The sequence below is a fragment of the Platichthys flesus genome, chromosome 22 (assembly GCF_949316205.1).
Source record: "Platichthys flesus chromosome 22, fPlaFle2.1, whole genome shotgun sequence".
NCBI lineage: Eukaryota > Metazoa > Chordata > Actinopteri > Pleuronectiformes > Pleuronectidae > Platichthys > Platichthys flesus.
This window is the reverse complement of record NC_084966.1, coordinates 5,009,505-5,037,496: the sequence shown is the minus strand read 5'-3', so window position 1 is coordinate 5,037,496 and position 27,992 is coordinate 5,009,505. Positions and strand designations below refer to the sequence as shown.

Sequence of the window (27,992 nt, the reverse complement as noted above, 5' to 3'; positions counted from 1 at the left end):
TTATTAAATATCGTAAATACCGAATAGGAATATAGGTTTTGGGTTCTATTTGAAATGATATCCCATGTGCGACTTTTATAGACCTATAATGTTTAAAAGGAGTTTAAAAAGAAACCACTGCAACTAAACGTGAATGTTGAATAGGAGCAAGGACGTCATAAAAGAGGACTAGAAGAGTCACGATATAGGGTCACTAAACAAAAGCAGCTAACAAAGCAGGACAACTTTATGCAATCTGTAAAATTTATTTAAAAGACAAACACATTATAATGTATTCATGTCCTATTCATCACTCTTTGTGTATAGCGTCTATTGTTTATCTTGTGCACTATTCTCAAGTCAATGTTCGCCATATGTTATTTACTATATAACTACATAGAGAGTTGAACTGGGGTCAAATTCGCTGTATGTGCACAATTACTTGGCCAAATAAGGTGGATTCTGATATTATCAATAAAACAGATTTGCCCATATATATATGAAAAAAGTGATAAACTTTGACATACGTGTGTATTAGGGTATGCCATAGAAGTATGAACAATATTATGTATTGTATTTTCTAAAGTGATCTGGATTAGATTATAATTGGCCCCTTAATGGCAGCAATAAGTAGCAACATAACAGACAAATAAAATATGGCTGAATAATAATAATTCAATTGTCTAATGGTGCGTCAAGGCAAGATAGTATTATTTCATTTATAGAGACTGTAAATCCAAGGAGCTGACCACACACAGCATTAAACTCAGAAAGCACAGTTCAAAAGATTTAAAGAATGGTAGATATGTTCATATTTCCGCATATCGAACAATTTCTGAAACGGTTGAAAACCTTTTTGAAAAACAAGACGGGTCCCGTATGGAGCTTTGACTTTGAAAGAGACACCGCCCAGTTTCCGGTGCTGCTCTCGGTGTCTCGCGCTGGTTTTACGCAGCTGGATCGGCTGGCGGCGGCACGCGCGCCTCAGGGTGCACAAGTGGACGTTCACCGGAGGAGAGAGAGGACACCGTTCACCGGAGGAGAGAGAGGACACCATTTACCGGAGGAGAGAGAGAGGACACCATTCACCGGAGGAGAGAGAGGACACCATCCACCGGAAGAGAGAGAGCACACCGTTCACCGGTGGAGGCTCCGCCGGTTTCCTTCTCCTCGCCTCCCGACCATGGGGACACCAGGTGACACACGGGCTCCGGTACATTCGGTGGGAGGAGCGGCGCAGTGACAGCCGCTGCTCCCCGGCTGACAGAGCGCCCGGTGATACGTGACGGACAGGTGAACCGCTGCGCGTCAACAACCGATGGCCCAGGGGTTACCGACCACCCGAAATATGATGTAACGTGAAGTGCGGGGGTTTATTCAAGTCTTTACTGCGATCCCACCGCAAGTATGGGGCTGTAATAGCCGCTGGAGCGGAGACACCAGGGGCTTCGTGTCTGCTTGTGTCCGCGCTCCGCTCCGTCCCCTCCGGTCGACACGGCTGAAGGGACCGGAGACGCGGACGGAGACCGGGCTGTTTGTGTGGCGGCTCTTTCGGAGGAGACATGGCAGCGGCAATCGCCAGCGGGTTGATCCGGCAGAAGCGACAGGCCAGGGAGCAACACGCCCACCGACCGACCCCGCACCGGCGGCGGAAGAGCCCCGGTAAGAAGCCGGGGCTGTGCAACGGGAACCTGGTCGACATCTTCTCCAAAGTCCGGATCTTTGGCCTGAAGAAGAGGAGGCTACGGAGGCAAGGTGCGATGGGAAGACGCGCACATGCATGCACACGCACACTGGCACATGCATATTGATAACCGAGAGCGCACGCACGGATACACTTTTACGCGCGTCCGCAATCATGGCTCCACTGGCACCTTCAGTCGTGCACGCCCCGGCTGGTGCATGCATGTGTGCTCATACACGCGCATGCACCCCAATCACGCATAAACACACACTGACACACTCGTCCCTCTCTCTCTTTTTTCCTCTCTCTTCCTCAATTCTGTTTTGACACACACGCACACACACTGTCATGTCTTGCAGTGCCCCACGGTTCAGTAGTTTTCAGCTACATCCATTATTGAAGCCACAGATTAGTCTGTCTAGTCTCTCTCTCTCTCTCTCTGTCTCTCTGTCTCTCTCTCTCCTCATGCATCTCTACCTCACTCATTTTCAGCTCATAATACAAAATGCCCCATCACCAAGATCGGAGTTTGCCATAACACCCAATAACATGTTGGACCACAAAAACACAATGACGTTCCTCGCTCTTATTTTGAAATTGCATTTATCTTTGTGTAAGTCTGATTTTTTTCTCTCTCATCAGAATATCTCCAAAATCGAACTTAACGTCATTGTCAAATTATGGGATGGATATGTCTGTGCATATGGAAGGGATTTAGATATGCAAGCGAATGCAAATTCACAAGTGTTGTAATTGTGTGTCTTGGTAAATGTTGAAAAGCCGAGGCGATAAGTGCCGTTGTAATCAATTGATTGTGTGAGAAGCCAGCAGGTGACGGCGTACGGAGGGAGGAGAGATGGAGGAAGGAAATGAGGGGAGGAGGAGTAGGACGAGATAGAGGGGAGAAAAACGTGAAGAGTCATGTTGATGGGCATTGGTTTTCACCAGATTGGGCTGGTGAGTGACGGCCGTCGGTGGCATCACCAGAATTCCAGCTCTCTGTTGGAACTGAAGGTGATCACCTCTTTTCGTCGTCTTCCTCCCTTTTTTTTGTTTGTCACCTCCTTTCCTTTAATTTCCTCCCCCCTTTTTTTCTTTTTTCCCTTCCTACCTTTCAACCTCACGTCCTTTCTACATTTCTACATTTCTACTTACCTTCCATCCCTTTTTGTCCTTCCAGTCTTCAATAACAACCTCCTCCCCTCTTAATTTGTCCTCCCCTTTTGTCACCTTCTTCCCGACTGCAGATCTTTTCAACCGTTCTTCCCACTCCATTTTTGTTTTACCCCCTTCTCTCCATTTTCCTTCTCTTATTTTGCCTCGACCTCCATGTTACCCACACTTCCTCATTGTTCCTTTCTTTTCCGTTTTTGTCTCTCCTTGTCCTCCACCTCCTTTTGTCCCTCATCCTCTCACCATTCTCAAGTCACCCAATCCTCTTTTCCTGTACCTCAGAGCTACTCCTCGTTCCCTTATTTCCTCTCCTTTCTCCTTCCCTCATCTTTTCTGTTCCTCCTCCATCTCATCACATGTTGCCTATAGGCCCTCTTTTTCCACTTTCCCCATTTTGTTGTGACATCATCTTCTTTCTCCTTTTCGTTGTGTTTCTTCATTCTCCTCTCCTCCAGTCCACCCCCATAGCTTAAATCTTAACATCCCCTCTCCCAGCCTCATTTTACACCCTCCCTTTCCTTTCCTGTTGGGGGCAACACAGCCTCATCTCCTTTCCTCTCCCCTTCTCTCCTCCTCTTCTTTTTCACCTTTCTCCGTCTCTCAATCCTCGGCTCATCGCCTTCCACATATACCTTTGCTCTTTTCATCCTTCCTCCAGGCTTCTCCCTTATCTTTTTCTTCTTTCAACCCCTCTTTCCAGCAACCTCTTTTCCCACCTCCCTCCTCTCTGTTCCCAGCTGTGAGAGCTGCTGCTGAAAGCTTGGCAATGTCCACGATCTCCCCGCTCTGTGTGTGTGTGTGTGTTTGTGTGAGAGAGATTTGCCAATATCCCCTACTGTCTTCCAGAGGTTTAGTGAAGGAGAGACCAACTCTAACTCATGATGTGCAGCCTTCATTATAGTCAAATATTGCGTTCAAAAATAAGTTCTAGTAATTACACCTTTTGAACAGAGAATACATACAAAGGATTTGTCTCCTTCGTATGACCCCTGTGGTGAAATCAGCATCACTTCATAGCTGTGAACCCAACTGAAACTATCCACCAGTCCGACTGCAAGTTGAGGATTTGATTGTGACACAATGGGTGGGATTTCCCTACCAAATTAAAAGATTATCCCACAAAAATATTGGCTTTGGTCACTTGGGTCAAAAAGGAAATCATGCGGCCTTGAGAAAACTCCCACCGGCTGAGTCATAACATCGTGATGTATTATTTTTTTACACACAGTCACTGAGATGCACTTCAACACCAAATAGGGGTTTTAAGCCAAAAATAGATATATTTTACATTATGTTTTTATAAATGAGCTCAGATGATATCAGAAGATGAGGCATGTTCTGGAGATCGACGAGAGACGAAAACAAACATTTGCAGACGCTTCCTCAGACTGTGCGTCACACAAACAAGGACAGAGAGATTGAAATGTGACTGATTTCAGTCTGCGTGCAGCAAAAGGCAGTTTCTGTTCTCCTCTGACAGACGGACGCCGGGCAGGTGAACTGTTATTTCGAATAATAAAAGCAGCGAGAAATGCCACAGCTGTCAGCTGGAGTGATATTTACTTAATGCGTGAAAATATAGACTTTGTTTTTCTCATAGAAACAAAGAAGCCGCAGGAGTGTGTCTATGCGGATGTCGAACTTTTTTATTATGGTTAAATAAATCAATACATTTTCTTTATAAATGCATTAATATCACTCATGATCAGATTATCCAATGTATTCAAGTGTTGCTGTGATACAAATCAGTCCATATGGTCTCACAAGATACTAAAAACAAGATTGCAAGTTGGACAATATAACTTATAACATATTAAATTAAACTGCAAACCAAGAATTATCCTGTTTCAAGCTCTCTAAATATAATCAGTGACAAAAAAGTATTCTTCTCAAAGCCCAACTAAAAAAGGACATTTAGAATTACAATTAGCCAATTTGTTGTTGTGTCTAGTCCTCACCTTTCGTTATGAACTCGGTGTAGTAGAGATTTTGTATATACCAGAATAAGGATGATGAGGAATTAAATGATGGAGGAAGAATTGAAGAATTTTGTCTCCTGTCTGATGCTCTCCAAATATAATCCACAACAAAAGAGTTCTCCTTTCTAAAATACCACACAGAAAAAGGAAACTTTTATAAAATTACAATTAACCGATTTGCCCTCGTCATTAAGATTTAGCATATGCCAGAATAAGCAATTACTGCAGGAGATGAGGAAGGACCGAAAAATCGTTGCTGCTTATTTATATCGATAGAAGCAATTTGCACGTTTTCATGCACCTGATAAAGACCCCCCCCCCCCCCCCCCCCGCAGCAGAGATCTGCCTGAATGAAAAAGAAAAGAGAAAAGCCTCTAAACATGTGATCGAAGACTTAAAAAATGTGAATCAGCGTTTTCTCAGGACAAGCAGTCGGAAGTATTTCCCCCAGCCGGCCTGGGATGGACAGCAAACCAGGGCAAGAAAGAAGAGGGCTAAATAAAACGGCTTCACAGCTGCTCTGTTGCCATGAACCTGACCCAGACGCACAGCTAGAAAACACTGTTTCCTCCATCCCAGAAAAGAAAAACCAATATTTTTACATCAAAAAAGCTGAAGAATGTTATTCCGTGCGGAGCAGATCTGAAGCTCTGTGGTTCACACAGTGATTGACAGGCTTTCAGTACAGGTTGTTCTCATGCCTTTTAGTCGATACGTAATCATAAGCAGAATCGCAAAATCCATATCGGTGCATTAAAGCTGAAGGCAATGGCAATATGAGGTGCAGACATTTGATCATAATGTCTCATTAAGTCCAAATCATGTTTCGGAGTTTGTTATTTGTTAGCTAAAGACATAAACAAACTACATCATTGTGGCTATATCACACATGAAGTCCGTTAACAGAAGCTAAACCTGATCTAAATGGACGAACAGTGTCTGTATTTTAACGAGAACTCTGCCCTTTTCAGCACCATGAGCCTTGGTCTCATCAGTAATCACTCTGATGTTAATGAGGGTAGTTGCTGCTCGTGAAAGGCTTTTGTTTGGAGAGATTGTTTGTGTGTGTGTGTTTATTTAAAAAGACGAAGGTCTTCGCTGCATCGCTTGTATGAGATCAAATTGTATACTTTGTATCGGGGTGAATCAATAGACAATATGACATGTCAAATTAGTGTCGCCGCCTGACGGAGACTGATGCAATCAAACCACATCATGGTGAAAATGTGTGTGTGTTTGTGTGCACTGTATGTGTGCTGGTCTGTGTGGATGGGGGAATACCCTTCCACTGGAACAGTCTGGAACCACAAGACTGTTGCCATGGCAACGTGAGGATGGGAATTTCCCTAGTAACAGACGGGATGTGAAGATACTGGTAAGAATGGGAACATCACCTTGACGACTGTGGGAATGTCACTGTGGCGACGGTCGTCCACGTCAGGCCGGTCTCGGGGTAAATGGCCAAATGGACACGAGACGGGTGGACAGACGTGTAAATAGAGGATGATGCAGCAGGACAGTCCCTCGTGGAGACGCATTGATTTCTCATCCATTACAGCAGGGAGTTATGCAAACGCCTCCATTTCAATTCAATTTCAGGTTTATTCATATGGCGCCACATCACAACATGCATTATCTCCAGGCACTTTACATAGTCAGATTAAGACATTAGAATATTATAGAGAGAGACCCAACTGTTCCCATAATGAGCAGACAGAGACTTTTAACAGGAAGAAACTTCCAGTACTGGACTAGCTCAGCTGGAGCAGCCTCAGGAGCAACTCTCCATCAAAGAGTAAAGTTATGATTTAATGGCAACTGCGTATTAAACGTGTGGTGCTGCTTATTAAAAGTTTAGTACTATTTTTATTATGGCGCTTATAAAACGCACATGGGCAATAACTTAACGTATATTACTGCGTTTATTATGGCGCTTATTAAATGTCTGACCCTACAGTTTAACGATGAACCTAAATTATATTTTTGCTTTTTTACAGTCGGAGTTCACTCTTGTTTTGCACAATAACAACTCTCTCTCTATCTCTCTCTCTCTCTCTCCTGCACATGCTTGTAACTAAATGCCCAGTGGTGCTTATTAACAATTGACCCAGGTGTATACCATATGCCAGTCTCCACATCATTTGAAACTGCTATACTTGTAATAGAAATGATAATTAGAAATCTACATGAAGATAAATTAAACCAAACAAGATGAATGAATATGTATGATATTTATTTTCATGTGTTGGCTTTTTTTTCTAATTAATTACACAACTGGTGACTAGATTAAGATTTTGGAATATATTGTTTTGTTAAACCTCTGTTTAGATGTAATTGTTATTGTAGCTATTCACATATTAGATAAAGAGGATTCAAGACAAAATATTAATTTATATTTGAACAATATAATTTAATCATTGTGTCAGCCTCACACATAAAACAGATGTAACAGAATATACTTGATATAAGCATGATGAAAAGTACAACGTCAAACATTTCTCAAAAGGGCATAACAAGAAAAAGTTTAAAACTTTCGGGAGACTTAGCCAATGTGTACAAAGACCTGAAAAGAAATAATATATATTTGAGATTATACAGTATATTCAAATTCTGGGAATATTATATTTTTGAGCGTAAAGGGTAAGGCTTCCTACAGAGTATTTACAACCTACAGAGAACTTTTTTTTATATATAAAATTGAGGAGAGGTATTAAAAATTTGCCAGTGACATGTACCTGCAGTAATATATCAAGTATTTCAATAGATGAAATGCAGAAGATAGGACATGTTGCAGAGAACGATGAGACAATAACAGCAGCAGCATCTTCAGATTGTGCGTCACACAAACAAGGACAGAGAGATTGAAACAGGACTGAATTCAGTCTGTGCGCAGCAGCGGGCGGTTTCTGTTCTCATGCTGTCGGCTTTACGTGAATGAAAATATACACCGTGCTGCATCGTGACAAAATATTGGAAATAACAGTTTCACTGGGGAATGAAAAATCAAATCTTCTGATTTCATGTGATCTGCGCAGGCTCCTCACAGTGGAGGGTGATCCCTGCCAGCAAATGTAATTTCCGCGTCTCTGCTCTAACTAGGATTCGTTTTTGACACCACCACACAACACGCAAAAAGCAGTGTGAAGGGAATATTGTCTGTTCAAGCGCTGGTTACATTCTTCACGGCTTCTCTTCTCTCCTTCTGCCCTGTTGCACAAGATGGATCCCTCACAAAGATGGAAAACACCCCTGCCTCTCTCCCTCACACACACACCCACACCCACACATAGAACTGGGTCAGTCTTGGCTTTTTTCTGTCTTTATGCATTAGGGTACTTTTACCCATTCCCCCTTTCTCTCTCAGAAACCCACACACACGTTCAAAGGGGATCTCTCTCCCCCCCCCCCCCCCCCCCACCCCCTGCTGATGGCTGCCCTGGCAAAGATGAAATCACTGCTGTTTGTGGAGGAAGAATGGGTGTGGTCACGTGCGTGTGCGTGAGAAGCCGTATCAAACAATAAGTGTCACCAACCAACGTCGATGTGTGACGTGTGGAAAAAGCGTCATTGGATCCACAAGAGAAGGTGTGATGAGGGGAAATGAGCTTGTCTGTACCCGTCGAAGATGCTCCACTGTTAAAACACCAGTTGTGCCTCATTCAGAGCAGCTACAGTTTCATATCGGTTTTATTTCAATAATTTCTGGTTTGATTGCGAGTTGCAGGAATCAAGCAGCGAGTGGCAAAAGCGAGGGCTGCTTAATTGTCTCGATATAAAATAGCCGAGAGCGCCTGCATTTCAACTAAACATGAAAAAAATCTGTAACGACATAATGACTTTCTTCTCCTTGCAGTATTAGATGTGATTATGTAAACATCCCATCTAATATTTTAGAGAACAGTAATATCATATCTATACTTCAATATATAATGCTTCAGACAAACAAACTCCACGGAATTATCTACCTGTACACTAAACTATTGGTCAATAGCAAACCAAATATGACGGCTACAATGAGACAAAGCAGCTGCTCTTTACTATCAGTGGTTCAGAAATAAATTATCAGCGTTATTCGAGTGGAACAATGATGGCGAAGGAAGGATTAGTCCAAAAATCCTGTAATGGATTGGATGTGCTTGACTGGTCTCTCCAGAGGAAATCCCTCAGGATGCAGCAGGTGACATGGGGCCACATTGTACTTCTTTAATGCCGCACCTCGCTGTATCCCCAACGTGGCCTTCTGGGAATGTGTACGGAAATTGAATTCACAGGACAAATTTGTGCATAACCTGTTCTGCAGAAGCTTTTATTTTTTATTTAAAGTTTCACTTAAGCGTATGACGTCTATCATGTCCTGATTTGAAGTTGAATTCTTAAAAAACGGCCCGTGTGGTTCTCTCTGTTCTGTCTGTGTTAAATAGAACCACAGCTGAAGGGCATAGTGACGAGGTTGTTCTGCAGACAGGGCTTCTATCTCCAGATGGGCCAGGATGGAAGTATGGACGGGACCAAAGACGACAGCACCAACTCCTGCAAGTAGACACACAACACACACACACACACACACACACACACGCACATTTACTATCATATAGATATGTATATGATGGTCAATATGCTAAGAGCTTATAAATGGGCATTTCTCCAAGATAAACCTGGTTAAACAAATAAATAACAGCAATTGTGTTTTGATAGAAAAGTACTGCTATTTAACTACTTTATTTACTCAACATAATGAGAAAACATTTTTAATTAAGAAATTGGCAGGGTTGCAAAATGTTCACTTACTATACATCATAATTCATTTGCTTTCTTTTATCCAATCTTAGCGATTCAATATCAGCACATAGTAAATACATTTTAACAGGGTTGAATTCAGTTTAGTTTTGGGAAATGATGTGGCAAGAGTGACTTTACAAGTTTATTTAACATTTTAGTATATCATTTAAGCAAAAACCTCTATCCTTACTAAAAGCAAGGTGCCTGAATCCCAGAGATGTATTTCTGTTTCAAAAACAAGAGCGATTACGAAAACAAGGTTGAAATTACATCGTGTCACAGGGGAGAAAAAACGATGCGTTCCAAATGCAGCTCTCTGCTCAGCCAGCTGCACATTACACCACTCACTCTACAGAAAAGGGAGGATCTGTAATCCACAGCAACATATGCATTTGTTTTAAGTGGCTCTTGCATAACCCTTCAATTCCCAGAGAAGCTACAAACATATTGTACAGCTACCCCCCCTACCATTTGAAGAATGCTGATTTAAAAGCCTGACAGTCATTTTAAAGGTCGGCATTTGATCGACATTCCAAGCATATGATACCATAAAGTGTTTTTATAACGGCTCTGTTTGGAACATTTCATATAGAGAGCAGGCAGTGCGGGTTCAGAGTTTTCCACTGAAAGCGACAAGCGGCTGCTCGGGGCATTTCATTTTTAAGGCTTTGTGTTTTGTTAGACCTCTGCACTCGACACAGCCTTCAGGGAGGAGCCACAAATGGACGGCGTATCGTCAAATGTAGCTTTCGCCGTATTCTAGCATGCAATACGGCACAAATATAGTCAGTGATAACTTAAGCAGTAAACTCACTGGTCCAAAGTGTCCTGGTTGCTGTCTGTCAGGCGCCTCTTGCAGCTACGTCCCACTTGTGTACTATGATTGATTTATTTATGTCTTCACGTCTCCATTTTGTCACATTTCTGCCACGGCTCTGTGTGCACATCAAATAGAATTTACTGCAACTCGCGCTTGTTGCAAAGCATCACTGTATCTCGCCAGGGAGACATCAGCGACATTTCCTACAGCATTCCAAAGAAGAGCTGTTACCATCTCTAATCAGCCTGGGTGCTCATCCTCATGTCATTGAGTCCTGTGCACGAGCGTGATCCAGGTTCAGAATGATTACCTGCAGGTGGATCTATGCACATTTAAATAATATCTCCTGCTCAACCCTGAATGCTGTAAATGCTCTTTAGAGAGTTTCAGCAATAGTATCTGTGCTGCTCTGATAATGAGGACTGTGCTATGTGGATATTGAGAAAGATGCACTGCTGTGGAGGCAGAATACTCGCATGAGGATATTTTAAAGCAAGGCATCAAACTCACAGCATGAAATGACAATATCTGTACATGCTACAGCCAAAACCAATCCAATCCCTGAGATGACACAAACAATACAGCTCAAGATCCAATATAATAAACAAGTGGAGATGAAACACACTGTGTGGACAATACATCAGTGAGAGGGTTCTAATAGGCGAATGGGGCAGGAAGATCAAACCACAGCCACAGTCTGTTAATCTTAAGGAAAAACAAATCATTCAGAAGTTTTAAAATTTTTCAGAAGTCCCCAAGTGGAGACGGTGAAGATGAGTGGAGAAACCTCGGGTGATTTCAAATACAGGGAAAATAGTGTTTTAAAATATTTATAAAAAAAAGTTAACCAACTTTACATTGGGATATTTGCACGTTTACCCACACTAACTTACAACTACTGTAAATCTTTTACATTGAACCATATCTGTCTTTATGTAAAAACACTGGATATATGAATATAGGCAGGTCTAACTTTAGATTTAGCTTTTTCTATTGTACCAGCTGGACTCTCTGAGCTGTCTGCATGCTAATCAATATGAGTCTAAGAGGTCAACAGGTTGAAGAGCTGCCATTTCAAGTGACCACAGAAATTCCCCATCTCCTGAAAGGTCACAGCGATGGATGGCCAATAATCCACAGAATTATTGTCCCATTTGAATATAAGGGGAACTACACACATGAATAGATCACAATAGAGGTATTGTATTAGTAATTATAATAATATTCAATATGCATCATTATTTTTGTTGTTGTTTTAAATGTTCTAGTGTAGCTGCTTCTCTATTGTGAAGTAACATGAGTATTTGGGTATGATGAGAATTTCTAGTTAAAGCAGTGGGTTGAATTTTCAGTCAGTGTTCTGCAGGCATCTTCTTCTACAGACTCTAAAAGCCCTGCAAGCTGCCTCCCCGAGGGTGAACTGCTTTATCACCTCACCAAACCAGTGGAGCAACAGACGAACATTTCAGCGCTCCAAACACACACACACACACACACACACACACACACACACACACGAATAGATGCACATGAAAATAAATATTTCTGTGTTTTGTCTCCAGCTCTGTTTAACTTAATTCCTGTGGGTCTGAGAGTCGTGGCCATCCAGTCAGTCAAGACTGGCCTCTACATCGCCATGAATGGAGAGGGTCACCTCTATTCCTCGGTGAGCATAAGTACAAACACACACATACATACACACATAAGCAAATGCTGGCCTTTTTGTGACATGTCACGGTGCACAGAGCTGTTGTGTTCGGCACTGCTGTCCTGGAGCTGGGCAGAGGCTGTATGTCATTCTTATTGCTCTTTTCTTTTTTGTGCAGCAGCCAGTCCTGCCGGAGGCTCACAATAATGTTTGTTTTTGGGAAACTGTTGCACTTTATTGCAAATGTGTCAGGTCTCAGGTGTTTGGTTTTGATCTGTGTCATAAAGTGTTCCAGGATTTCAATAAGAGACAATCAGACATATCATCGAATCTCTGGTAATTTATTTGTAACCTCCAGTAGGCAAAGATTTTAATAACATCAAATTGGTAATTTATTTTCACTTAATCTAACAAGTTGCTTTGCAGTGATTCAGGAAGAGAAGCTTTTAACTGTCATGAAATAAGCAAATTGGGCCAATTTGTGAAGGGGATGGATTCAAGATGTTTTCCACCTGATTCCTTTATCATTTTCATTCTTCTCCAGTCTAAGGATATATTCTAAATTTAGTTGAGATTAGCTTATTCGATTTTTAGGGGACTTTTTGACCTTGATCCTAGGTTTTCTCTATCATTTAATCTAATAATTTAAAGTAACATACTAACAGCAGATTTCCTCCAGCTTTCTTCTCATTATTCTGCTTTATGGAGCACTGTGTGATTCTAGCTGCTGTATGAACCATTGCTCCCTCTGTGTCCAGAGACTTTCTGCAGGGCGGCTCCTGCTCTGTCTGAAGGACCGCTATACTCCGAGCAAACAAAGGGAAATGAATAATGAGCGCTATAACAAATCTTTATCTAAATCCTACAATATGCAACTTACATTCAGGCTTAAACTGAAAGTCAAATTTGTGGGACAATAAAATCGGGTCCTTATGAATGTTGTTCCAAAGTAGTGGCACAGAGTCGCAAGTGATAAATTCTTAAAGATCAATCTAGAAGGAAAAGGAAAACGTGTCCAGATAAAAATTATATGAACTTTCTTTTTCGTTCTTGTGAAACGCCTGGCTGTGTTTATGATTGAGACAAGAATACAGAGTAAGAGCCAGCGGTGCATAATAACACAAGAGGATGGAGGTGGTGAAGAGCAAGTGGAGGGGTGGAGGACAGAGGGGAGGTAAGGTAGAGGCATAGGGACCGACCAGGAGGAGATCTGCTCGAGCAGAATATGAATTATTTCCACGTTGACTCTTCGGAGAGAGTTCACACTCCTTCACTGATGTCTCTTCTACATCACATCGTCCCTCTTACTTCCCCTCCATTTCTTTGAGATGACAGGTGCAGGAGAGGAGCGGAAAGGAGACGATGGGTGGAGCAGAAGACGGGAAGGGTGATGGAGAGAGGAGGCGAAAGTGGGTGGGTGGGAGGGAGAAAGGAAAAGGAAGAGAGAGGAGAAAAGATGAAAGGAGGGAAATGAAAGGGAGAGGTGAGAGGAATAAAGGTGAGGCCAGAACAAAACATGAAAAAAAAAAGACGGAGCGGGGAGAAGAAAGGATTGGGTGGGAGGCAGAAGAAAAGAGGTGAGGAAGAAATGGGACATGGAGGTATAATGAGAGGAAAAAGGTGTGAAGGGAGTAAAAAGGTTGTATACAGAAGATGAAAAAGGGGCAGTGGAAGGAGGGAAATTGGTGGTGGAGGAGAAAAAATGTAGAAGAAGTTTGCAGACAAGAGGAAAGAATGGAGATGAAGGAAATAAACGGTTATAGACAGAAAATAAGAATGATGGACAGGGAGGAGGACGAAACATGGGGAGGCATCAAGGAATGAAGAGATGGAGCGACGGGAGGAAATGGTTTATAAGATAAAGAGGAAGAAAGAAAATAGCTGTGGATGGGGATGAGAGGAAGAGAAAGAAAGGAGATCTGTGCTGCTCTGCTCGTCTTACTCAGCCTGTCGCTGAAAGTCACAGATGCATGAGGGCTGCCTGTAAATAATTGAAGAGGGGGAGTTCCCCCAAACACACACACACACACACACGCACACACACACACACACACACACACACACACACACACACTAAACACACTAAACACACTGAATACACACTGTAGAAATCCCCTCTAAAGCTGCGTCGACGGAAAATGTGAATGTTTGATCATGTTCCAGTTCAGCGACTGAGGTGCAGGCAGCGACATGACAACAAATACATAAATTAAATACAGCAGGTCTAATTTTTCGTGATGTCACCGCTTCCTGTTGTTTAATTGGTTGCTGCTGTGAAGGTCCCGACAAGTGCTCTGTGCGGTGACGGTGCCTGCGCTGACGCTCATTAAACATTATATCGTAGTTTGTTTTATCCTGGTCGTTCGCTTTAATGTATTTTTGTAATTGGTTCGGTTCAGGTTCACACCCACCAAGCAGCTTATTTATTGAGTTTCTTCATTTCTTTTATCCTCCCAGCTTTGTTAATGTGGAGGTGTCAGGAAGTCGATACAAATCAGATTCCAGTTCCTGTAACTCTGCCAAAAACACACAGGGCAGTTGTCCCCACTCTTTGTTATATCGTGTTCCAGATAGATCATTAGTCTGCAGCGTTTGGCCCTCAGAAGAACTTCTATGCCTCAGTATGTTGGGTAGAAGGTGTTTATACATTTCTTCTTGCAGTTTCTTGGTTTGTTATGTGTCACTCATGTGTTAAGTTTTTCTGCTGCTGCTGCGAAAGAAAGTTAACAAACACAGAAGAACAATTAACCTGAGATTCTGATTTTTACATCCATTTTGCTCTTATTCAGGTTCATACCTTTAATTGTGTTATTACTTAAAAAAGGTTTACATGCTCTGAAAACAGCTTTTTCTTTTTTTCATATGTTTATCAATGTAGCAGCCTATTACTATGATAATGGGAATTCTTTTTTATACCCTCCCCCTGTCTCAAAAAATAACATTTAGGACATGTTCTTGTGTGGTGTGTTCTCCATACAGTAGAGCGAGTTAAGTCCGCCTCTGCTTTCAATGAGATTCTTTATCCTCTAATTGCAAAGTGTTAATGATATGCTGCAAACTTAGTTATACATGGAGGACCTTCTTATTAATCCCAGATCCCGGGCATCTGGCGGTGTGTGGTTGTGCATGCACGTGCGGCGTGTGCACGTGTGTGGGTTTTAATGTGTGCACGTGTGTGCGACTAACAGATGGCACAGTGCAATGAGCTGCAATGTGATAATTATGGAGCATGCTGGGGAAAGGGGGCCGAAAAAAAAAAGGTGCTGATGAGTTTGAGACTTGGTGTGTGTTTATGTGCGAATGGAGTGAGGAGAGTGTGTTACTGTGCAGAAATGTATTAAAATGCACATGTCGGTGTGTGTGTGTGTGCGTATGTCTCAGGGTTGTTAGGGAGATCACAGGATGTCGGCACAGAGGTGAAAAAGGAAATTGAGTTTCCTCTAATACGCTGCTATTACTGCTACTCCTACTACTACAAGAATAAGGTGAGACGGGAGGATAAACAATAATATGTGAGGATGAAATGATGTACAGGATTTAAAAAGGCTTTCTTGTTGCAGAAAAATCCCAGAGGAGGCAAACAAGAACATTTTAATCCTGGGTTTTTCTCAAGTACATTTTGTGGATGTAATGAGATAAATACATTCATGACATAATGTCTAGATCATAACTGAGGCTCTTGTGAGGTTATCTTTTTGAAATCTGAATAATGCTGACTGTCCACCAGCCAAGATTAGAAATTGAAATGTATTCCTCCATGCAAGCTCCTCTAAATCAGACTGTTAGAGCCCCGGTCTGTCTGCTCGAGAGGCCCCGGGAGCCCAAACACCATCAATTCAAGTCCACTCTCTCTCCGTCTCTTTCATCCGCTTGTTGCTCCTCTTGTTTATTTGCTGATAGTCTTATCTTCTCTTTCTACCTCTGTCCCTTTAAGTCCAGGTATCTTCAGGACACAGAATCGCTCTAAGTACTGCAGGGGTCGGCAAATAGCCTGCAGTCAAAGATTTAGTTTGAGAAATCCCTCAATAAAAAGGTGAAGCTTCACAGCGTGGACAGCTCCTGGTGCTGAAACCAAGTAAAGGAAATAACACTCACTATTATAAAGAAAAGAAATCTCTTCGAATTTCATCCTCCACTATTACATCTCACACTTATCCTGGCCCCTCATTAACTTAGGCTTGAGTGTCCCTCCAGTGGCTTCAGGGTTCTGACCTGACCCTGAGCTGCATGTCCTCCCAGCTCTCCCTCTCCCCCCTGTCATGCTGCTGTGCTACCTGTGAACCGACTAGCTCTCCTGGTAGTGCTGATGCACTGCACACACATTTTAGATTTACTGTAGTACATGGAGGCTTTTTCTACATTGTGCATCCGTCCTTCCATTTTCTTTTCACATTCTGTACCTCTCTCTCTCTCTCTCTCTCTCTCTCTCTCTGTGAGCTACATGTTTTCTTACAACAAGTTGCTTTAGGTGAAAAACAAAAGTGTGAGTGTGTACGTAGGCGAGCGCTTCCATTCATTACACAGTCGGTACGGTACTCAGACAGAGTGAGTCCTGTGATGTCTACATCCAGAAAGATGAGAGGGAGGAGGAGTGGCAGAGAGAATAAATGCTAGCCATGTGAGTCATGACACACACACACAAACACACACACACACACACACACACACACACCTTATGGTGACTAGAGAATGAATGAGTTACTTTTCAAAGGTGCTACCCTGTGAATAATGACATTAAAGTAGCACGGGGCCCAGGCGCAGACATCGAACTCAAACAGCGACACCATGGAAGGAAGTGAGCTGAGTCAATAAAGAAAGTCAGAAGTTTACAAACGTTCTTTCCTCTCTTTCCCGAACCGGTCCTTACAGAGCTTTGCTGCAGCTGTAACGCACCTGATCCAATTAAGAGCAGCACATTTTCATAACAGTGTAATTGGATGAAGTGGTTGAGGAACACGCTGAGAGCGGCGGTGTGATCGTAGTCAGATTCCTGCTTTGATTCTGTGTGTCTGGGCCGCAGGACGTCCTCACATCCCCTCCTCTAACCACGCTCTTAACTCTTTTGTTGTCGCACTTTTCTTCCACTCCTCCGCCTTCTTCTCCGTGGGCTTCTTTTCTTAAGAATGATTTGTTTACCCACAATTCCCCAGGGTAATTAGTGCTGTGATAATAACTGGTGTTGGAAATAAACACACCCACTCGCAAAGCAGCGCACACAAACAGAGACAAACTTGAGCAAAACCATACATACATACACATAGGGGTGAAAAAAACAACTTAGAAGTTTTATCCTTCCACAAGATGTAGTTTGAATTAATGATTAACAACATGACAAGGTTAAAGGGTTGTGTTTCTCAGTAACTTATTTGATTAAATATCATTTTGATTATTCTTATATTTTTTTCATATTGTATTGATTCCAACCATATCACACAGCCACAGCCACTCTCAGGTGATAAATCATTTATTTAGGCTGCTTGGTAAGTATCTGGAAATTTTCCTTAAAAACTGGGAGAAGAAGTTTCCCTCCAGCTGCCCCAGGTTCGATTCCGACCCGGCCCCTTGCTCTCTCTCCCCTTGTCGTGCTGTGTAGCAACATTCCGAGGAGGTGCACATCCCTGCAACCTGTTAAGTATCCGTCTATCTGCAGTCAGTCACTTAGACAGTCTCTCTTTAGAGTGAGATCTCTGGGTCACCAGCCTGACCTCTCTGCCCTCCATCACAATATGATGAAACACGTCCAGCTCCCTTTAGGTTACCCAATCGCATGTGGATTAAAAGCTTTTGAAAATTGTAATTATTGTTGTGCTTCCACTGGGAAGCTCCCAGTGGCCAGCAGTCAAGCTGTGTCAGCGCTGGGCAGCTGATTGCCATGTGTTAATAGTGCAACCTGGTGCGGGGCCAAGAGTTAACTCTCTGTTTCCCAGTTGTCGCTTGTTTTGAAGTCTTTAAAGCCTCTGCACACCTACAGGCTGGAGTTAACTGTGTCCACACGAACACTCCTTCTGCATATTCACATGCAGGATCTTTTTATAGAGATTATTGAACACTAAGCATACAACTTCTTCAATGTCCATTTTAAAGGAAGAGTGAGTGTGGACAAATTAAGTTTTGACTGACAGCTCCATTCTCCTGTTAAATGTGTGGCTTCCATTAGGGTCGTTATTTTTTTTTTAGTTTTGTGACATCATAAATTCCCACCTTTGTTCAACACAGCTTCAACCTGGCTAGGTGCAATCAGCCCAGGTAATTAACCACACGTGTGGGTGTGCAGAGGCTTTAATGGATGCAGGACAAAGTGCTGCCTGCATCAATTTAGTCTATTTTGGAGCTTTGGAGGATATTTAATATGTTAATGGCCTCTGTCTGATTATGGCAGTCTGAAAAACAGCACCTATTCAGCGTAGCTTGTGTGACTGTGTGTTTTGCACCCATGTGTGCGGCGTATTCTCCTCCACTATATCTTGGCAGCGCACACAGAAATGACAGAGTGAGGGGGGGAAAAAAGAAGAGCGATGAGAGAAACAAAAGATAAGAGAAGGGAGAGAGAAAGAGAGAGAGAGAATCTCCTGCTGTTTTTCCAATCAGGAGGCGTCGTCCTCCTCCCCGAGTGATTTATTCTCTCTTCTCTCCTCCATGTCCCATTTTCCAAGCCCCCCCTCACGCTCTACTCCACCCCACCCTCCACGTCTTTCATTCATTCTTTCTCCCCGTCTTCATCTTCCTGTGGGCAGCTTGAGAACATACCTATTTAGAAATGACGACAGAAACACTTTCAGGCAGCCGGCGTTGTTAAAAATGACTCACCTGTAAGGCTCTCGTCTAAAGCAGTTCTCACTGTTCACTCTTTCTTCCCACTCCCAATTTAGTCGGGAATAAAAGCTGCTTCAAATATCAGACATGTTTTTATATTAAAAGCTACATTTAAGTATTTATGACCACACTTACTAACAGAAATGGGCGGAGATGATCCTCCTATTACGAATGAATAATGAATCTGGGGTGCAGGCGGGGAATAAATATACGTATTTTAAAGTTTATCTAATTCAGGAATGAAAAATACGATGCTACTAATACAAATCAAAACCATGGTTACTAAAGGAGAACATTTGATGTGTGGCAGCGTGTTTGTTTGTGTCGCTGCCAATGAATTGAACACTCATTCATTATCACCTGTCTTGTTTTGTCGCCAGCCAATCATTTAGTCACATTTCACATCCCGGCGAGCCCTCCTGCACCCCCCTCCGTTCATCCCCTAGAGCCACAAGTGTGTGTGTGTGTGTATGCGTGTGTGTGTGTGTCTGTCAGTGTGTGATCCCTTACAGCTGGTGCCACCCAGCCCTACCCTTATTAAGTGTCATCCTGTGTTAGCATGAGAGCACAAGATGTAACACACTATATGTTAAATACCCATTGCAAGTGTTTGTGTGCGTGTTTCTCCCCGTCTGCCCACCGCTCACAGACACACACACACACACACACTGACCCCTCCCTCTCAGCGCTGGTTGGTTGCCACGGCTACAGTGTCGCCTCTCTTCCTCATGTTGCTATGAGACTCGGACCAACAGACCTGAGCTGAATGACAATGTGTCTGTGGCTTGATGGCAAGAGGCCCACAACAACCAATAAGAGACGGGTCTAGACAAACACTTCCCATTCTGGGGTCTGGGGACCTCGGGGGTGATTGTTTGGTTTGGCAGGAGACTCCTCCGCCATTTGAAGAGCAGTTTATTACCATTATTGCTTTTCACTTCCTCAGCAGACGTCTCAATGAGGAATATGTGTGCGTCATTGAATGGTAGATAATGATGATAGTGCATTTATGAAATCTGTGTCTGATAAGAAGTATTGGCTCAAGACAGGAAGATTCATCCAGTGATTAATAAAACACATTTCATTGCAAATGAGGAATTAAAACACTATTATTTTCTGTTGTTTTAATGTGAACAGTGAATAATTTAGTGACAAGAGAATAACTCATCCTGGTTTTGGTTTCGCTCACGGTTTGACCCTCAAAGCAAAGTTAGAGACCTGCAAGTGAAGACAACAACACATCCATCAGCTAAAGAGGAACAGATCGAGATCAAATCAGAAGCTTTCAATTTACCTGTTGATTTACAGTTCGACCTTCACCCACGGTCATGAATACAAAAAGAGAAATACGAGTTGAAATTTGATTCCTACACCTGGTGGTTGGGCCTTAGATTTAGAGGTTTGGACATTTGTGGGGAGCTTCACTAAGAGCTGGAAAACATGGCTGAGGAGAGAGATGTCTGGAACCTCCTACTCACGAGACCCAATTTCAGATTAGCGGAAGACGATGAATAACTTAACTTTGTCCAAATACCAAGAGAAGATACCAATATAATATATTTATTGTGAAAGATTAACAGTTTGTATCTTTATTCTTTACACTAGTTCCTCTTCACTGGTTTCATGATTTATCGAGATGAAATGAGATGTATTTTCCGTTATTTAAATAAACGAAAAAAAAATCCAGTATTTTATTGACTTATTCATTTAAATAAATCCAACAAATTAACACGTTTCACATCTTTGAAAAACCCTCCTATCCCAGACTTTATTCTCTTCTTTTGAGAAAACGGTGGAAACCTCCTCTTTGAAATCATACATCATTGACCTCGGCTTTAAGATGTCACTATTGCTTGAGAAACTGCAGGAGGAAATGTCCTCTTCTTCTCTGACCTCCCTTAAAGAAGAATGTTTTATGTCAGGCTGCCTTCTCTACTCGCTGAGAATCTGTCTCCTAGCAGACACTAGATAGAGACAATTTTTGTTCCTCTCCCGGTAAGAATAACACCTTGTTTCTGTGCTGCAATATGCTCGGCTGGAGGTGCCAGCACCCATGGAGGAGAGTTTTGACACATAACGGCAAAGCAGATGTGGGTGGGCGGGTGACATTTTTGGGGATTTGTGTCCCCAGAATTCAATCTTCTTTTTCTCCCTTTATCTGTTTAGTTTCTTATTCATGTGCACACACAGGGAGTGTCGAGGGAGAAAGACAGGTCTGAGCAATACACCATAAAGACAGTGATGTGCTGCTACTGTCCGTCTTTGGCTGGTTAATATGGTTTCAAATTGTTTTTATAGCAGTTTCAGACCAGAGAAATTTTCCCAGTTCTGTGAGAGGATTTTGTCTACAGGTTTATTGGGAGCTTCCCTGAGTCATGCAACAACCTTCTACAAAGATCCATTGTAGTCTTTTCAGAAGCTTTTGATTAATCCTGCTAAAAAACAAACAGCAATTAAATCATTACTTTGGTTGTTGGGATGCAAATGCAGTGAAACACTTCAACCGGTCTTTTTGTATTTTCTTACAGTGGTCTAAATATGATTTGATTGTTTTCTTTTAGGCAACAACGCAGTATTGATTTTGTGAAGAAAACCCAACACATTCACCCTGAACACACTGTAATTTCTTTCTGTCTCTTTGTGCTTCTCCTCAGGAACTGTTTACAGCAGAGTGTAAGTTTAAGGAGTCGGTGTTTGAGAACTACTACGTGATCTACAGCTCTATGCTCTACAGACAGAAGGAGTCGGGCCGGGCCTGGTTTCTAGGCCTCAATAAAGAGGGTCAGGCCATGAAGGGCAACAGGGTCAAAAAGACCAAACCAGCTGCACACTTCCTGCCTAAACCTATAGAAGGTAACATACTGCACATGCATGGATTCAGCTTATTATTGTTTGGAGTTTCTTTTCTAATTTCAAATCTTTTCTCCTCCCTCTCATCCAGTTGCAATGTACCGTGAGCCTTCACTGCACGATGTAGGGGAGGCGGTGCCTAAAGTCGCCGGGGGCCCGCCTTCCAAAAGCACAACCAGCGAACCCGTGGTCATGAATGGCGGCAAACCAGTCAGCAAACCCAACAAGGAGGCAACATAACCCCGCCTCCATTTTCTCGCCCTCTTCTGTCTGACCAAAGGCCGGGGAAAAGCCAGAGACTTGCCCCACTGCTGCGCTCTCAAAAAAAATTGAATAATTTAAGCAACATAAGGTAACTTACACAAACAACAACTCAACTTCTGACTGGTCAGCAGTGGGGCCACACATCCCGCCTCACCTCTGTCCCTACTGGATGGATCAGGTTGTTGTGGGCTGGGGGGACAGAGCGCTGCGGCTGGTGGGAAGAGGAGGAAGAAGACGGGCCGCTGCCAGCCAGATATTTTGGAACTGGGACAGTGGCATGCCCTCGTTTAAGAGACTTCTTAAAGGAAAAGGGAAAAAAAAACATCTTCACCGGTATTTTTCTGTGACAATCTATAAGATGGAGGCCCCTGTTTCCTCCGCTCGCTGCACTGATTTCTGTTGCCAGGTTTGCTTGCTCACAAGTGGCTTCACATACCGCTAGAATTCGATCTTTGAGTAAAGCAGATAAAAAGCATCAGCAAACATGTGGCAGGGAGAACAAACACTGATGATTCGATTAAGACTTGGCACAGGACATTCGGTAGGAAGCTTACATTGACATGTACCTGAAAGTGTCACTGTGCATTACATACGAGGCAAACGCACTCGTTAACCTGTCTCTGATTTTCATCACTCGCAGTATATCTCTTCTTTGAGACCACTTAGCTTAAAGCATGTTTGCCTTTTCAGCGTTCCTTTATAATCTCTCTGTTCGGTGGTTTATTATCCCGCACACACAAAGCACTAGTGATTATCAAGCTACATTGTTGAACAGACAAAAAAAATGTATTTCAGTTTCTACCTCTCTTGTTTTTTTTGTTTAATTTCTTCTCTCCCTTGAATGAATGATACGATTTCTTACACAAGTGTAGCTCCGGAGATGATGTGTAGCTGAAAGCGGACCGAGCGCCACAAAGTCCCTGTAGCAAAACAGAGATTACAGGGGGCGTGCTGGCGTCCAAGCAGAACGGTAGCAGTGTTTACATGGAGTAGCATATGTGGTTGAGTGGGATGGGCCAGAACGTGGTGCCTACGTCTGTTTCCTTCCAAAGTACTTGAAATTACAGGTAGAAATGAGGGTAAGAGTTAGCAGGGTAAATGAAGGTGATAAAGCCACTATGTGCAGATACTTTCCAAGAACTTTCAAATAAGCACTTGAGGGCTTTAGTGGCCCACTTAGGCTAAGTCCACACAAATACATGTTCGGTTTAAAATGGCGATTTAGAGCTTAGGAACCAAAACAAGGTGCACAGCACGAATGCCCATCAATCTGAGAAGTCATACACGATTAACAACGAAGGAAAGAAGAAAACGTGACCTCGTTGGGTCTCACGTAGTATTTAAATATGTCGTTCATTGAGTATGTTGCTCTTGTCTTGACAGTTCGTAAATGTGCAAAGTGCTTTTCATTTACAAGCCTGTCATATTTTTTGTTTTTAATCTAAATCTGAAAAAAAAGTAAAACTGTTGGATAAATGTAGTGGAGTGGAAAGTTCAAACTGAAATGGTGATGTAGGAAGTAGAAGAAAATGAAAATAGTTAGAGTACAAGTGCCTCAAAATGTCCTCAAGTTTGATACTTGAGGGAAATGTAAGTTTCCAACACCGGTCTCATGTCTCGGCGTCAGTTTATCTGAGAGGATCCGAGCAAACTTGTGATCAGCTGTGATCACAAGTAAAATCATTTTGGAACTGTGAAAAATATTTTTCCCCCGTAGCTAGGTGATCCATTTAGCATTTGAAACAGGGCCTAATTGGAACAGGTCTGACTGTTAATGGGCCCTGTCAGATCTGGTCTTCTTTGTTATTTGTTTGCTTTAAATGAGTTTATGCATGGTGGGGCTTGCCTCTCTGCAGGACCGTGGTTTTTTAATTTGAATAACGCTGTAATCGCATTAAAAGTCTTCACATAGTGGCTTTAAATAAGTCTGCACTATAAAAACTGTTAATTTAAAAGTATAGGAAATGTGTTTTCAGGAGAAAAACATTAAAAAACAAATGGCTCTCATTGATCACAGGGGCAAAATGTGGGATTTTTGTGTGCAACGTGAAGCTAGACGGCAGAAAATCTAATGAAATGGATTCCCAGGCGTCGTCCCTCTCACTGTGACAGTCAACATGGCAGCAGTCTGTTCTGGACCTGAATCCTGTTGGACACCCGGGCCTTTCTGTTTACCCCTCGTTCTCTGACATCCAGTCTAGACGGCAATTAACTCCTCAAATAGTTACACCAGTCGCCGGTCGTACCACTGAGGAGATAATAATACTGTGATCCCACACTTCATCTTAGTGTCAATGACAATGAGGCAGACACATGCTGATGAATGTACTCAGTATGAAACAGAAACCCCGTGTCTCTTTTGCTTCCAAATTTCGGGCGGAGTGAAATAATCACCGGCGCAACCAGAAGTACAAAGACACAACGAGACAAAGCAGCCGCCCTTGACAAAAATCAAGGCTGCGCGATTAATCCTCCCAATTGTTCCCGACATCAAACAAGCGTCAGCCCAAATCAGCTGCACACGCCAGCCTCGGCAACAGGTGCCGCACGTGTCTGTGCCGCAGCTGAAACGCTGCACGCCAGTGAGGCCACTGCAACGGGTTGAGTGTCGTCCCGCTGTGAGGATTACGCTCCGTAACTGAAGAGACTGTGAGAATGCTCGACGGCTCACAGTGTTTCTAATTGGCATTTCTCACATTTCTTTCCCTTCACAACACAGCACATTGTTTCCTCTCTCTCTCCTCTGATCTCATTAGCTCTGTCTTCTGGATGTGTGCAGCTTGGCCAGCTTTCATAACGTAAACTCAGCCTGTCCAGTGTGTTCGTGCTGGTGTCAGCTCGTGGCCTTTCTGCTCTGTATTGGAAGAAAACTGTTTAAGGCTCATTAATGCTCAACGTTAGATGTGTATACAGAAACCGACTGAGCCTCATGCCTCGTTTCCACCAAACTTTGTCCAAGAACTGTGTTTTATTACTATTTATGGCGACCTCCATGATCTCCGTTGTGCTAAAACAATCTTTCCTTCACAGTCTGGATTGTTTTAACCAGCAATCTGAAGCAACAGTTTGTGCCATGTGGCGTCTCTATCCATTCGTCAAGAAATACATTTCTGTGCATTGGACACTAGAATATCAGAGACAAAACTTTGTGGAAACAATCGGTTCTGTCCGTACTCTGGCGTTATTATCGTCTGTCTTACGATACAGATGAAACAGAACAGTACCACTTAAAATCGTAGGGAGGGGGAGAGTGTAGCCAATGGTTCAAGCGTAGGACACAAGGACAGAAGTCTGTTATAGTCAGAAACTCCAGCCTCTGCGCTGCCCTGTGGTGGATGTGTGCACGGAGGTCTGCAGGCAGTTCTTATTCTCTTATCAAACGTTAAGGCAGCATAAATGAGCCCTTAGAGAACCAGTTGCTAAATACAAAGTTATTAACGGCAAAATGTGTAGGAAGAAAAATACCGTTTCAAGAGGGTTCAGGGTTTAGCATTTTCAATTTTTGTGTCGACCAAACTGTAACACTGAAGTACACTCGACAAGTGATGTTAGTCCATCAGAAAGTGTTACATTCGCTGAGTGTCTCTCCTCCCCAGCCGAGCTCGAGGTGTGGGATGCAGGGCGCCTGTAGCTAGAAGCTCAGCAGCTTTACACAACATTTGCAAACTGCAGCTTCATCCTGTCTGATGTTACTTTAGTAGCAAATTGGGATAAAAAAAGAAGACGCCTTGTGACCAGTGTTGTACACGTCAAAGATATGTGGATGTACCATTAAACTATTTGTGACACTGGAAAAAAAGGTATAAAAAAAAAACAACAGAAAACCTGACAATCAGGTCTGTAAATGCCCTTTTTATTTTATTTGATGCATCTTGTGTTTTCCCGACTGCCTGTGTCTTTCCAAGGAGCCTTTTCTTTTGTGACCATCTATAAATGCAGCCAGTAGCATGACTCCAGGACCTGTGACTCTTCACTGAATGATTATCAAGCAGCTAATTTGTGATACACTGCTGGCAGAGGAACAGGAGGCAAATCCTCCTCAGATCGGAGAGGCCCGGCTTGTTAGGGCTGCAGAAGAGTTCACATCCTGTGAAAGCCGCTATTAAAGATCTGTGGGACAAGATATAATTATGGTTGAGGCCAGAGAAAAATGGCCTGGTTTCCTGGCTACTGACCAAAGCCTGTGCTACAATAGCGGTTCCAGGCTTGTAATCACAGTTCCTGGTTCAAACAACGAAGGCGCAATTACTGTCAGCGTCTCCTGAGAAATTTCTCCCCACTGGTGGTTAGCCAGGTACCAGGGCTGCAATTATGAGACGTCTAACTGCGAGCGCTGTGCAGGAAGAGAGCAGCTGATTTAATTAGACGTGAGCAATCATGACATCCTGGGTCACTTTTAATTTCCACATCCAAGTACCACTCATGTCTTCATGGCAGGTACACATGTAGCCATCTTACTCTCCTCTGAAATCAGGGAGCCACAAAATGGACGAGACGTAAAAGACGTGACCGGGTGCACGTCGGAGACACGGGAACATGTAATGCTTTAGCACTGCACTCATGATGTAGCTCGCCTCCCTCAGGTTTTTCTTTTTCCCCTGTTCCCCTTTATTCCTCTTACGAAAGGCTGCCTTATTACATCACAACGAGAAAGAACGAGGGTAAACGTGCTCTCCTCCCAGCTGTTTCTTTCTCTGAATCCTCTCACCTCCCTCACCCCTCCGCACACACTCTCTCCATCCCATTTTACTTCCAATTATCATTTGATCCCCCTGTCCTCTGTTCACTGTAACTAAACTAGCTTTCGCTCTCTGCTCGTTTCATAATCATGCGGCCAGAGAACTTATTCCCACCTCCTCTTTTCTCCTCCTCCTCCTCTCTCGGTTTGACTGTTTCCCACTTGTTGCATGGTTTTTAAAAGAGGAAAGAAGATGGAGGGTGAGGGGGGGTAATGCATGTGGTAATGTAGGAAATGTGTTATCCGAACAAAACAAACATTTACAGCATAGCACCAGTAAAACTTTGCCTCTGGCTCATTCCTGTCACTGGTTTGCACTCGGACAGATGCAACGATGACTTTTGATATTTGCATTTTAAAGATATTTTACGTGCATTTCCCTGTGGTGACAAACTTACATAGACATATGCCTTTTAAACATTATCCATTATTGCAGTAATGGAGGAAAGAATAATGAATCAAAATTACTTCATATCACTAACGTTGTTACTCTAATACATGTCAGACAGTGAAATTATGGCAAACAAGAGCATCAATGCTTTAGTCCAGTGGCTGAAAACAGGGAAACTAAAATCACAAGATGAAAACACAAGAGTAATGGCTTGATAGACTTTGCATCTTCTTTTAACAATGATTTACAGTCGTCCATCTTTATAACCACCAGATTTTACATGGTTTTATTCTTTGTTGTAACTTTTATCATTTATTTTAATTTACTAATCTCATTGTTACCAAACAGTGTAGTTTATATTTTCAACTTTCTTCCCTTATCAAAATGTCAGTGTCAACAAATTATAGGGTTATCACTGTGATATGTGGTGTGACCAGCCGAGAACCAGTCGGGAAATAACAGAAAACAACCAACAACAACAAGCTTGTGCATATAGTTGTATCAAAATTCATAATTACTTTATGTATAGTGTAAAGATGAAGGAGGTCACATTAAATATACTCATCTCCTGTTGTATTTTTCCAGTGCAAACTGTGCTAGTTGTGAGCCACAGGGAAATGTGAGTGGTGCAAACATTTAAAGGAAATCTCTCTGTCTGTCAGTAAATGTACAGTTACCTTTACATACATATTATGCAAACAGTTTGTCTGCACTGTACAGTTTGTGTCCAATGCATTGTATACACACAGAAACCAACGATATTGAATAAAGGATTTATAGAAAGGAAGCGTGACTGGACTCGTTAATTGACTCTCTGCAAATGTTTATTTCCACACGCATTGATACACGGCAGAACTGCTTTTTTTTCATGTGT

General features: G+C 42.7%; 1 protein-coding gene across 1 annotated transcript; it reads left to right on the top strand.

Annotated features, from left to right (window-relative positions):
* Nucleotides 1-1,011: 1,011 nt before the first annotated feature.
* Nucleotides 1,012-27,897, top strand: LOC133933843 (fibroblast growth factor 14-like). The gene is made up of 5 exons (XM_062381084.1): nt 1,012-1,734; nt 9,237-9,347; nt 11,977-12,080; nt 21,530-21,728; nt 21,817-27,897. Exons 1-5 carry the CDS (start codon nt 1,542-1,544, stop codon nt 21,963-21,965), a joined length of 756 nt encoding a protein of 251 aa, XP_062237068.1. The 5' UTR covers nt 1,012-1,541; the 3' UTR covers nt 21,966-27,897.
* Nucleotides 27,898-27,992: the final 95 nt, after the last annotated feature.